The sequence below is a fragment of the Symphodus melops genome, assembly GCF_947650265.1.
Source record: "Symphodus melops genome assembly, chromosome: 15".
NCBI lineage: Eukaryota > Metazoa > Chordata > Actinopteri > Labriformes > Labridae > Symphodus > Symphodus melops.
The window spans coordinates 10,583,630-10,597,301 of record NC_136705.1 but is presented as its reverse complement, the minus strand read 5'-3'; the positions used below and the strand labels follow the sequence as shown (position 1 = coordinate 10,597,301).

General features: G+C 38.4%; 1 protein-coding gene across 2 annotated transcripts; it reads left to right on the top strand.

The window, feature by feature from the left end:
* Positions 1 to 566: 566 nt before the first annotated feature.
* Positions 567 to 6,564, top strand: fgf8a (fibroblast growth factor 8a). 2 transcript variants are annotated; one of them, XM_079362784.1, is made up of 5 exons: positions 567 to 737; positions 836 to 872; positions 1,784 to 1,931; positions 3,932 to 4,038; positions 5,382 to 6,564. In XM_079362784.1, the coding sequence occupies exons 1-5, from the start codon at positions 706 to 708 to the stop codon at positions 5,664 to 5,666; spliced, it is 609 nt and encodes a 202-aa protein (XP_079218910.1). In that variant the 5' UTR covers positions 567 to 705; the 3' UTR covers positions 5,667 to 6,564. The 2 variants fall into 2 exon arrangements, with proteins under 2 accessions (XP_079218910.1, XP_079218909.1); XM_079362783.1 differs by having other exon boundaries at positions 1,751 to 1,931.
* The last annotated feature ends 7,108 nt before the right edge of the window (positions 6,565 to 13,672 follow it).

The window sequence follows — 13,672 nt, the reverse complement described above, 5'->3', positions numbered from 1 at the left end:
CCCCTTTCTCCCCCTATCCCATGTGTACCGCTCCTCAGGTAAAGAGATGTTTTAAATCGGGGGGGGGGGCTGTCCGCTTTTGTTCTGTTGGAAAAGGGGGCTTGTTCTTTGGAGATCAGCCTGCCATTTTAACCGGGGGTGTGTTAGCGCCGAGCAAGAGGCTTGACAAGGCAACGGAGTGGGATGGGAGCAGAGAGGAGAGAAGGAGCGTCCTGTCTGCAGTCCTGACACAAGCGAGCGGAGCAACAGCAGCAACGAGTCACTGTGAGACCACTGAGGAGCCCATACCAGCACGAGATCACACACACCTGAAGGCCGCAGAGCACCATAGGGATTACAAACCTGGAGGAATAGTCTGACAGCACGGACGAAAAATACAAGAAAAATAACCTGCAGCGCTTCTCCCAAAACTTCATCGCCCAGATCCGCTTCTGCAAGTGCACTTAGACTCTGCGTTGCTGTCTGACAGAAACAACGTGTCAGGCTTAGGATATTTAATAGGAGTTTATCATTAATCATTTAATAAGCTATTTCAGCCGAGCAGGAGCTTCCACGGTGACGGAGAATATGTCCATGGGACATGCATGATCATCTCTGTCAGTATCACTGATTCCTTTTCGGCGAAATCTTTGGACTTGACTGTTAGATTTTAAACGAGATAATTTCTCTGGAAAAACCTGGGAAAACCTGTAACCTCATTTCATCATGCCACTCATTCCATCCAGACGTAGCTATCTGTAAGTTTATTACCCACTCACCGCTCACTTTTTACCCACTGCTGATGCTCCTTTACACAGCTCCGATTAAACTTAACACGTTTTCTTCTTCTTCGCAGGTTTCTTCACTTACTTGCAGTTTGTTACTATGCTCAGGTATGTCACCACTTTCATACACTTATTTTAAACTTGTTTAGACGTTTTTTTAAACAGAGCGCGGAAGTAATGATTATAGCTTCAGAAATCTTTTAAACACAGCGCAGTTTAAGTTTCTGTACAGTGCACAATAGCGGTGTGACGAGGAAAGGTGATGGATCGTCAACATTCTGTGATACAACGATATCAGATTGCACACACGGTGTGCCGGGTAGCGGGGCGCGCAGCCTGCTGGCAGGTTGCTGATGAACACACCGGCCCTGGCACAGGGCGCGCGGGCACAGACGGGGCAGAGGGAAATGCTTGCGAGTCTTGTGAAAAATGTCGTGGGGTTCACTGTAAGCAGGGCCAATGTTTCCGTTATAGCAGCAGCCATTCCATCACAGCGAACGCGGAGGATCAATAGATCGAAAACAAGAAAACCCTAAACTTTATATTTATTTTTGAGCATATGTACTGTAAATTAAAAAAAAGAAAATAATAATTTCGTGGTGAAATATTTTCGTTCAAAGACTTTTTTTCCCCTGTGCGATGCGGCACATTCTCCATGTGCGCACAACCTGTAATCACGCCGTGCGTCTTTTTTGGAAGCTGTTAATTTCATTTGGCAGCAGCTCTCCTGGAACTTGTTACACTTGTCGCTCTGGGAAAAAACAACAACAAGCTGTTGTTGCGTGGGGATATCTTTTCCCACTGTGTTTAAGTGTTTAAACCATTTCCTACCGTGACCAGAAAACACGCAATTGGCCTTACTCTCACTACTTCAGCCTTATTTTATCTCCCTTTTGCTCCGTAGGAATTTAGTGACATAAAAACACGAAATACTTTAATAGGACGAATGTATAATGATGATTGTGATGACATTTAATTTTTGACAGGTAACCAATCAGTCCCCGCCTAATTTCACGCAGCATGTAAGCGAGCAGAGCAAAGTGACGGACCGCGTGAGCCGCAGGTTGATCCGGATCTACCAGCTGTACAGCCGGACCAGCGGCAAGCACGTGCAGGTCCTGCCCAACAAGAAGATCAACGCCATGGCTGACGATGGAGATGTGCACGGTAAGTCAAATTAAGAAACGAACTGTGTGATACACATTTCATCATAATAGATGTTTTCATCTGCACCAATGTATACTAAATTTCTGATGACTTCATTTAATTAAAATGTCAATGGAGCACTATTACCTGAACAACCTTATTTTAGTTCCCTCCTTTGTCCAGCCAGCGTTTGAGAAATTCAGGGTTTCCTGCTCTGATTAAAACATTTTTTTTTATTATAATTTTTAGGGAGTAAATGTGTTTAATTGTACTATTCCTATGAGAAAAAAAACAAAAACAAGAAGTTCAACAATTATATATACGTTTTTTTTAAACTTATCTTTGCGTTGTTGGGCTTTTTTGATTTTTTCCCTCTTTTTTTTGTTCCAGGCCAGTATCTAATGTAATTAAACTGACAGCCAAGGACAGATACCATTTATAGAGTAAAACGTTGATGTATGTGTATATATATATATATATATATATATATATATATATATATATATATATATATATATATATATATATATATATATATATATAACTCAAACAATTAATTGAAAAAGTTGATCTTTTTCATAAATAGCAGTTCACGATGGAATAGAATAGGAGAAGGTATTCCAAATGCACAAAGCACGTTTTCAGAAGGAATATCAGAAGTAAAACACAATTTCAAGATGTATTCCTCACCCCAACAGCTGACTGGGGGAGATGGTTTCTATGTTGCGCTCTATTTTGTAATCCCACTCTGTAATTCTGGAGGGGAAACTGTCCAGTGGATTGTAGATGGTGCTAGAGGTGATCCTCCAGAGATCTGGCAGGTCTGGAAGAACCATTAGAAGCAATCTTACTTCTACCTTCCAAACATTTCCTGCATAGCTCCTTCTCCCACCTCCACCCCAAGCTTAGCCCCCTACTTCATCCAGCTTCAAAACCAAATGGGTCAAGTTGAACCTTGAAGCCCCCTACCCTACCTTTCGTTTATGTAGTTAAGAATATTTATAACTGAAGAAAAAAATAATGAGAACATCCACTCATCCATCTAATACCAATTGGTCACAGTGTGGTTGTTGTTGCTGTCTATACGGAGGTTTCAAAGGTCATTTTTGCAGGATGTAATTATATGCATTCTTATGAAAAGAGCACCAGCTCTTCAGGCCACCTTAAGATATTTTGAGAGCTAACTTGTCAGAGGAACTCCATGCATGTTTCTGCTATGAACCAAACTCTGTCCCTCAATTAGCTTAGTTAAAACTGCTAAATCTGACCCACTCAAACTCCTGATTGGACTATTGCCAAGTAACTAGTTCAGTAATAATATCTCTTATTGGCATTAATATTCTGGTTCATATCCGTCAGAAAATCAGATAGACTGCATACATATATGTTTCATGCAGTACAAACACATATTTGCAGATGACTGAATAGGACCTGAATATATACAGTATGCTATCTGTCAGTACATAACAATATTCTGCATAATTGTCTTTATCTTGTTGAAAAGCAACAAAAAAAGTTTAAAGTTCTATAAAATCATGCACTGTAAACTGTCCATATTTCCTGTCTTTCAGTGCAAGTCAGGATAGATACATGTAAAGCTTTATATATGAGGTCAGTGCAGATTTATTTGAAAAGGAATTTCTGATGGACTTGCCAGGATCCCCTCTTTAGCTTTCAAGGAACCAAAAAACACGTGGTTTTATCATTTTGCAAGAATCTCAGCTTGCATAAATCCCCAAGAATGGTCCCACAGGTTTTTTTGTATGGCCGTGTGTGTGTGTGTGTGTGTGTGTGTGTGTGTGTGTGTCTGTGTCTGTGTCTGTGTGTGCATGTGTATGAATGAAACAGAGAAAAGAGAATATAATTGCACAATAGAATGTTTTTGTTGTTTTTTTTGGTTTATTCCTGTTCACTGATGAATCATTTCTCCAAAAAAAAAATTAAATAGTCACAAAACATCAATCCTTCTCCAACCACGCTATTCTGAGCTGTTGCTAATTTTACTTTTTTTATTCTTTTAGCCAAACTCATTGTGGAAACAGACACATTTGGGAGCCGAGTGCGCATCAAGGGAGCAGAGACGGGCTTCTACATCTGCATGAACAAGAGAGGGAAGCTCATTGGCAAGGTAAGGGTAAAAGTTGACCTCAGACAACAGGAGCAGAGGCAAAAGGTTGGCTAGCTTATGGTAGCTGGGGTCAAAATGTCAACAGTTGTAGCAGCACAGTAAGAGGATTTAGAGAGGGATATAGCATTTGTTTTGTGGACTTCAATTTTGCAAACCATCTAAAGAAGTTCCAGAAGTTGAAAGCACTGAATAAATCTGTGAAGTGGAAGTGATATGGGCACAGAGTTTTTAGAGGCTGATGGAGACTAATGCTAGTTAAATGATGGCTTAGTTTATGTAATCTTCATATTGCGAGTTATACAGTGTAAGGATTAGGGCCAGGGTTCTTGGTTCTTGGTTGGTGTTATCTGAGGTTCTTGGTGTGTGTTTCAGGCGATCTCATTGTCCCTGTCTTACTGTGACGGCTAATAAACATAGCTGCCATCCTCTCATCCTCTCTGCATCCCCCCCACCCCCAAACACACACAAAAACCCACCCAGCACCCTGCCTCGTACACCATCTGCCATGAGCTACCAGCCCAGTCACAGCCTGCACTGGCCCCAATGTGTGTATGTGTGAGTGTGTGTGTGTGTGTGTGTGTGTGAGTTAAAGAGAGACAGAATACATAGAGTGTGTCTTTTGGGTGTATGTAAGCACATGACTATTTTTAACACACTATTTTGTCCAATAAGGTGGAAACTTGTTACAGTAGGTTAGCACTGTGTGTCCATGCCAGTGAATTCTACGTCAGCTGACCTTACTGTACATTTTGTCAACGAGGGAATTTGTAAAACATTTTTCACTCAATAATATCTCTAACTAGAGATCATACTTCAACCACCGTTTTGTTTATTTTCTCTTCCAAGAGCTGCACCTTGGTCTAAGGTCAAAAGCCTGATCTAATGGAGGTCTAACTGAACCCAGAGAAGGGCCGCTGAGATTTATTTGAAGTCATATTGATTGGTATACAATACAAGCAGATTTTCTAGGACACATTTAGCCACACCAGTAATGCAACCAGTTTAAACCCCAGTTGAGTGAAATTTGGGGGCTGATTAAGGCTTCATGGCAATAGGAGCTGTCCTGCAGCTACTGACCCACAAGGGCTGCTGGATGTTTTCTGAAGGGGGAGAAGAGTCATCGCTTACTGTCATCCCCCTCTCTCTGATCTGTAATGACTGTAGCATATGCTACATGTATGAGGGGAGGGCTTTGTATGTGAGTGTGTGTGTGCATGCAGGGAACAGGCTGAATAGGAAGGCCTTTTTTACAGTACATCTGATACTTCCCATCTGTAAACCTTCATTGAGGAATCTTCTCTGAACCTGCTTATTAACGTTTTTCTATGTTTGTGTTTTTGTAGAAAAACGGACAAGGCCGTGACTGTATTTTCACTGAGATTGTTCTGGAGAACAACTACACAGCTTTGAGGAACGCTCGCTATGAAAGCTGGTACATGGCCTTTACACGTCGTGGGCGACCACGGAAAGGCTCGCGGACACGCCAGCACCAGCGGGAGGTCCATTTCATGAAGAGGCTGCCTAGGGGGCAGCCGCCTGCACACTCGAGCCACCACCACCCTTTCGACTTCATCCACTATCCCTTCAGTCAAAGGACTAAACGTACGCGGTACTCATCAGAGCGCTGAAGAGGGGAAGGAATAAAGAAAAGACAGAGATAAAAGGAGGAGAAATTGACAAACTGACTGAATTACCAGCAGCAGATAATCTCCTCTGCTCTGCAAGATCTTTTAGAGACATGTTTTATACTGAGCATTACTATATCCTAATGTGTAGTTTGTTTTCTATTTTTCTTAAAAAAGTTGTAAATAGACAAAAATACATGAGAAATCTATTTTCGTACTCCAGACTTAGTACTGACCTGTGTAAAAAAGAAAGAGAGAGAAAAACGTTTGTTCTTAGATGCACATAACTGGTTGTCTGACTTATCAAGGACATCTCTGTAGAGTACTTTGTGTTTAGTTTCCTTTTTTTTTTACCAGTAGAGTCATTTTTTGGACTCTCGCCTGCTGCTCAAGGAGACTTGAAGGGCCCTGATTGACCGCCCTGCCAGGGAACGCTGCGTTTAGGGACACAAACTGTCACACACTGTGTTTGAAAGCGCTGGGTGTCAGTAAACGTTGCATATGGTGGTAACACTGCAGTGTGAAAGCTTCTGCTCGATGCTTCATCCTGACTGTGGTCACTCTGTTTCTTTCTCTCACAGTTGAAGCAAACAGAACTTTAATAGCGTCGAATGGAACAATGTGGCAGCTACATTTGATAATCACAGGTTTCCTGTTCTGACTGTAATGTTAATGTGTACAAAATGCATTGATGTGTAAGGAACCCCCTGACGCAAACTACCCCTCTCCCTTTTGTGTTCTTGTTGCCCCCTGAATGTCTGTTTTTATATAAATATATATAAAACTATATTTTTATTTGAGGATGTGAAAAATAAATTTAAGGATGGAATATTTATTTAAAATGTATAATAAATGTACATTAAAATACTGATATTAAACTTTTGTTTGGTACATGCTTGCTTTGAATCCTTTTATGAAGCAGAGGAAAGACACCTATAATCCAAAAAGCTTCCGCTGTTCGTTTCTTAACCAAAAGCTCCTATGCTGTGAAGGGGAAAAGGACTAATGTGTTGAAGCTTATCTTTATGTTTTAGGATTATGATGTTTACACATTTGTGCCCATATTACCTGCTGCCATGACCATGCATAATTTTAACCTTATGTCATACTTACATGAAATTAAATCATAAATGTACAGGCAATCAATACATTAAATAGTAATTATTGTACACTTATGATCCTTAGAAAAATTATTAGTTAAACTTTATGATTACCGTCATCAATAAAGGGTACATTGATACCTAGTTAAACTTAAGTTACTAGTTATTTTACTGTTAACAAAGCATGAAATGATAGTTAATAATGTTTGCTAATTATTTGTAATAATATAAATGATGTTATGTCAACAGTTTATTGTTTCACACATTATAACATTTATATACGATATAAAGTGTTTGGTAATGATTACCAAATGATTAGTAATCCTTTGAGAGATGGTTTATAAAACATCTATTAACATGACAGAGATACATGGACCATATATTCATTCATAGCTAGTAATGCATTTGTAAAGCGTCATTTAATATTATGTGTATGGATATTGGAACTGAAGATTATAATATCTCGTTTCAACTTTAAAATGGTTAATGGCTAATCATGTGCATAGATGTGCTACACAATTTTTATGAATCATTTACAAAGTATTATCAACATTAATTTACAATACTTCAAAATAATCAGAAAAATAATGACAAACCAGTTATTAAACATTGATAAAGTATTATTGTGAACTATCTAAAACATGTTTACAGATGCTTTAACAAGTATGAACAAGGTTTCATTATAATCTGCACTTCCAACTTTATAGTTGCTATCCAAATATTATCAATAGACAGTTTACAAACTAGTTAGTTACTTTATTGTCCCCGCATGGACATTCATTTTCACAGCTGTACAGGCAGGGAGACACCATACTCACACATATAATACACATATAACACACATTTCTGAAAAAGTACAAATATCCATTTTCGTTCATGATTACATATTGTTTAGAGTGTTGATGGCTGTGGGGATTAGACTGTTTTTAAATCGTACCCTGTTGTATCTGACGGATCTGTATCGTCAAACTAAATATTGACATGAACAAATATCAGGTTCACGTATCTCTGTCATATATGCTCATATATGTTCATATATGCTTTATAAACCATCTCTTAAAGGTTTACTAATCTTTTTTTTTACAGCGCTCTTTACATTAAAATTTGCTGTATTACTTGCCTTTTTGTTTTCAGGAACCTGTCTTAAATGTGTAAATGTCTTTAAAATAAAAATAGAGCTGAAACATATTGAAAACTGTCTAACTTAAAACTTACAATCATGTTTTTTGTTTGAATTACAGATGCTTTTAGTATTCACTTTCCAATCAGTTTAATATGTTCATTATCTACAACAACAATATTGATCTGCATAGCTCTAATATGCACCATTTCAATCTTACACAGACAATACATCTTGATTGTGTTGGACAAAAAAAACAACTTTTTCTTATTTTCTGTTATTAGAGATTAACAGATGAGATATATTAAATCATTACATGATTATTTTTTTTATTAAAGTGTTGGTTGGTAGCTGGCCTCTCCTGCTTTAAGACCCAATGTTAAAAAGGCACATCCTGACTTCAGCTGTGTCATAAAAATTGATATCTCAACCTTAGAAGAAAAGAAATATTGAAATATTTGTTTACAATGATCTTTTCTCCTTGTAAAAAAAAAGCTAGAATGCTACATGTAACTAAATAAACATTATCGTTAGCAATAAACCAATTAGCCAAAGAATAACTAACTTTTTAGTGTGAAATAGTGATTTTAGTTAACGTCTTCATATTTACAAGTACAAATATTTACTGATTATACAAGACAGTTTGTAGAGCACTTCTACCCAAATTACCAAAACGGTTCAGGCCATCAATAATCTTTATCCTCAGATGTAGAAATCCTGCTAGAAATGCTAATGTTAGCTTCATCAACTACAAGAATTAATTAAACATTCAGCAAACCTCTTTAAGAACTGCAATCTACATTACAGATAATTAATTTAGTGTTTACATAGTGTCAGCTTGTTTGTTAGTAAGCTGTATGTGGTCAGCAATCCATCACTGTCTCGCTGTCTTCAGAGACTGTGGAAGACCATCGCACTATTGGTACATGCTAGTAGGGTCTTAGCATGTCAGAACATCAGTCTTCGCCATATGATTATTGTTCCTGAGTTAAAAGCTGAGCCAGTCAATTCTTGACAAGCAAAAGTGAAACTGTCAGGCATAAACGTCTTTCTATCTTACAGAATGTGGTTGGGTTAATGTCAATTAATACACAAATAAAACAAATACTGTGTTTTACAAATTACATTTTTATTTACATGAGAGGAATTGCAATGTTTGGCTCATCATAAAATTCTGGTGTGAAAATATTAGCAAAAATGTTACATTTTGTTGACCATTTAAACTTCTGTGCAAACCATAGACTATGTTTACACACGCTCAACACTTGCTTATAGTAAGGGACATGTAAGATCTTGTAAAACTATCAACATAATTCAAAAGTTATTTGACATCTAACATAAAATTTGTTTAATGTAGCAATATTAAACCAAAACATGATGATGACCTTTCCTGAAACTAAACCTCTCTGAGCCCTGGCACCAAAACCAAACATCAAATACCAGCTCTCTTTGTACAACAAACATTTTATTGGAATATAATTGAGTCCAAAATAAAGGAGAACAAAGTCAAACAAACATAATATCTAAAATAGGGTTGGTAATTAAGGTGAAGCAACCAAAACAATTTGGCTCCTTACCATTACATTGACAGCATCCAATGCCCACTTTAAATACATTGTTACGGTATTTTCAATGTGTATTTACTTATTTGTGTCTGTTGAACTTACGTCTTATGGAGACACCAGATGATCATTAAAATGTATGAGGTCTCAGGCTGGATAGTACAAATAAAAGATTGGAATTGTTGACATTAGAGCACTAACACCTGCACATCCAACCAGTTGAAGAACTTATCTGAGCCAAAAGGAAACTCTGTGGTCTTTGGTTTCTCCCCACATGAAACATGACCAGGGAAAGCTAACAGGGAGAGTATTCTTAGTCTGATCCCAACAGGGATAACAAGGTCATTTGAAGTCATGAAGACCCCCCTCCTTCCTTTTTAGAAGATAGCAACACATCAGTGTCAGAGCACATTGCTGTTGTGGAGATGATACCACTGTGTTTGTTTTTAGGCTTTAGCTTCCTTCAGGTTGCGTAACTCTCAGAATCTCTGCTGTTATTCTTCCATCTTCCGCCTTTTAACCCCCTGTTATCTCAGATTGGACAATCCCAACAGCAGACACTTGTGTGTGTGTGTGTGTGTGTGTGTGTGTGTGTGTGTGTGTGTGTGTGTGTGTGTGTGTGTGTGTGTGTTTTGTTAACTCTGTTAACAAAAAGGAAACTTCATATCAGTTGATCAATTCTACTATATGAACTGAGGTTAAATGAACATTATCGCCATATGCAGTTCTTATTATTCTGATCATGTAATCAATGTCAAGATCCAACCAACACAACCTAAGGATCTGACAGACCCCTGACTAAACAAACAAGTCAGTATGCTGCAAGGTTCCCCATAATCAAAATCCAGAAAAAGATTTGATCCAAACACATTACATCCTTAAAGATCCACAAATTGCTTCAAAACATTTGCTGCTGATCCAAATTGTACTAATTAATGCACTTTGACCCTTTCAATTTCAACCTCATTTTACCATTTCAGACTTTCACTCACTATTCCAAAGCTACCAAAGCCAATGAGCCTGAGGGAGTCTCCCATCAAGCATTGCACAACATGCAGATGTGCCAGTTGAAAAAAGGGGTCAACACTTGTCTCTTCACTTGAGTGGGCGAAAGTGAATAAAAGGTGAAAAAACTGAACCAAAAATGGTGTTAGACCAAATTTATCAGAAGTGAAATATTTATATATATATATATTATTATTTTATTTTTTTTCCACTTCAAAAAATTCCAAATAAATAAATGTGTGTCCAGCTCTGGTGGTGCCTTCCTGCTACTCTATGTTTAAAGTCATTGCCTCCCAAAATAATGTGAGAAGAGGAACGAAATGTGTGAGCTGTGTCCTGCCATCAAAGAAGCCTTTTTCACTCTGAGACCCCTGCCGTGCTTCCCTGTGGGGCTACACATGCTAACAGCCCCTGGCATTACTATTCTGGCATCCTAAAGTCCAGAGGGCCCAAGTGAGGTAACAACCATGCCAATCCCTGTTTGGACACTCCCTTTGTGCTGGTCAACTACTTCCCGATCTTAAGGCAAAAATTACCTGTTATAAGCCCATTGAGACCAGACAAAGGGAGCACACTCTGACAGAACAGCAATAGATGTGATTTATCAGCCCCAGAAAGCAGCTCATTTAGAAGAGAGAAACTCTTGTCTGATTTTGTCTATCTCTCTGAGTATCGAGAAGGCTTTGCAGCAATGGTTTAGATTCCTTTCTGACTCTTCACCTTTACGTGAGAGAAGACACTATTACCCTTGCCAGTAAGTATACACCTCACTTTGTTTTTCACCTAGCCATCTTACAGAGGAAGGTGAGGCATGTGCAAGATAAAACAAAAAAAAATCAGCAAGTTGAGTTCTGTATGTATCTAAGTCACCAACCCATACAAACTGGTGTCCCTACTGTTAAAAACATTGGCACAAGCTGTACCTTGTCTTTTTCAGGTGGTCCACTGCTGGTAATTACTTCTCACAAGCACTTACCACAGCGTGGACTGCAACAGGCCAGTCTACAAAGACAGCCAATTATGAAAGAAATTTTGTAAACACTAAATATCAGGGAACAACTACAAAACAACACCAGCAAGCTTCCTCTGGCAGACCTCAAGGTGTGGCCTTCAAGATTGAGGACACCGTAACACTTATAGGACCGTCACCACAAACTGCACAGTCCGTGTTATCTATGGGAGGACCTCTATAACCAAAATTAAGTTTGGACCCATAACCACTGTCATAATTTGTAACATAAAAACCCTGCAAATGGCCCATCTAGAGTGCAAGTGCTCAACAAACTCTCAGGGTAGCCAGGAATGAAGTCCAGCAGAATGAATTCTCCAAAGGCATCAGGGCAGCTCCCATCTCATACAACATACATCAGGGCTTAGTAAATTCAAATCAATGAAGTCATCTTAGAGCAGCTAAAAAGAAGCACCTGATGAAAAAGCTCACCGTTAATAAGGATATGGGGGTATGGTAATTGGGCGTAGAGTATGCCAGAGAGACTGAGTCCTTCTGAAGTAAAGATGGTAAGGGGTTTACTACTGCTACTGTGAAAGACTGCTTCAAAATAATCCACTGTGAGTATGTTCTTTTCCAGAAATAGTTGCTTAAATTGACATGTCAAATAACAAGTAGCAGTGATTTGAAAGGCAAAAATCAGTTATCTTAGATATCCTGTAAACATTGTGTTTATGGTTATACCTGTAATCCATGTTTCAATGATTAAATTAAACAAAGGACTACCTTCTGACTGGTTTGGTTGTAGCTTTGTGGAACAAAGAGTAAATATTTGCTGAGAATTCCTTGACTAAACCTGCATTCTAAATATAAAGATCCCTGGGTTTTTAGATATTAGACTCTATCATTTTTAGTATGTTATGCTAAGGTAGCATGCTATGGATTCCAACTTAATCCATTTGCTTAAAAAAAAGATATTTGCCTTGATGGAAAAAGTTGTGACTGTGTTTCTTGTCTCCTGAACAGACAGCTTTCAATTGAGTTCTTTTCAGGAGTTAATCCTGGCCTGTGAGGGTTTGTCTAACTGAAAGCGTTGAATTAAATGGTCTCTCCAAAACTTGACATTAATCTGCTTAACTCCTTCCACATTGGATTAACAGAGGGATGTCTTTCTTCAGACTTCCCTTAGCAGACACCTGATCATTATTCAAAACCAAGTCTTTGAGATAACGCAACAAATTTAACCAAAATATTCTTTAAATGCAAATTTGATCATTTTAAAGAGAAAATATGGTTTTGCAGGTGACTCAGTGGATATGGGATGTTATTGAATCCAGAATTAGCTGACCCTCTTCAAGGCTAGCAGACTTTGTGTAAATTGATTTAATTGGGAGCCTAGTCAGTCTTCTCTATTACAGCCCCCGCCACTGTCTCAGTGTCCTTAAAGTCAGAGGGAACCTCAAGAAAAGGGCTGGCCTGTGGGAAAAATCACACCTTCTATGTCGCTAGTACTGCCATGCAAATGTGGAGCAATTCTGGTGAAAAAAACAGAGGGAACATCGCTTTCATCCATTTTATTGAGCCACAAGCATCATCTTTAACCCCGGATAAACAAACAGAGCTACTTTCTTCATTTGCTTAGGGAGCAATTTAACCCCTGCCTCGAACCCCTGCTGAGGCCCTGGAATAGCAGGGGTGACCGGAGAACGTGACCCTGCCTCCCTAAGCAGCCTCGTGCCACAAACTGACACAGAAGCTTCCCCCATCAAAAACTACTTACTACCTCTAGCCACTTGTATATTCTCTAAAACATTCAGTTAGGACTTTAAGGACTAAAGAGAGTCATAATTCCAGTAATCTGAATTCCTAATGAGTTTTTGACAATAATATAATTTGCCGGTTCATCAGCCAAGAAAATCAACTGAAAATAAAGGTTTGGGTTTTTTGCCACCTTGTAGGAAAACAAAAACTTATTGTGAAAACTATACTTATAGACTATATAAAATGTTTCAGAAAAAGATTCAAACATGATTTTTAAAGAAAACCTAGGCTCACCACTCTCAACTGCAAAAGTAAGCACATTTAATTGGACTCAGAGTTATTTTGTCACAAGTAAATAAAAACAAAAAAATCCCAGAAAACTTGAGGGACTTTTGTAAGGTCCATTTAACAATTTACATTGCATAAAACAAGTGAACGTGTAATTGTCAAAACAACGATCCACTTTTCTACTTTGACTATGAGCAATCACTAAATGTGAGTCTTTATTGGAT

Excerpts from the sequence above, each read along its gene's own strand:
- fgf8a (XM_079362783.1), top strand. The coding sequence starts at position 706 with ATGCCACTCATTCCATCCAGACGTAGCTATCT. Across the intron at positions 873-1,750 it reads CAGTTTGTTACTATGCTCAG|GTAACCAATCAGTCCCCGCC; the intron begins GTATGTCACCAC and ends AATTTTTGACAG. Across the intron at positions 1,932-3,931 it reads TGACGATGGAGATGTGCACG|CCAAACTCATTGTGGAAACA; the intron begins GTAAGTCAAATT and ends TTATTCTTTTAG.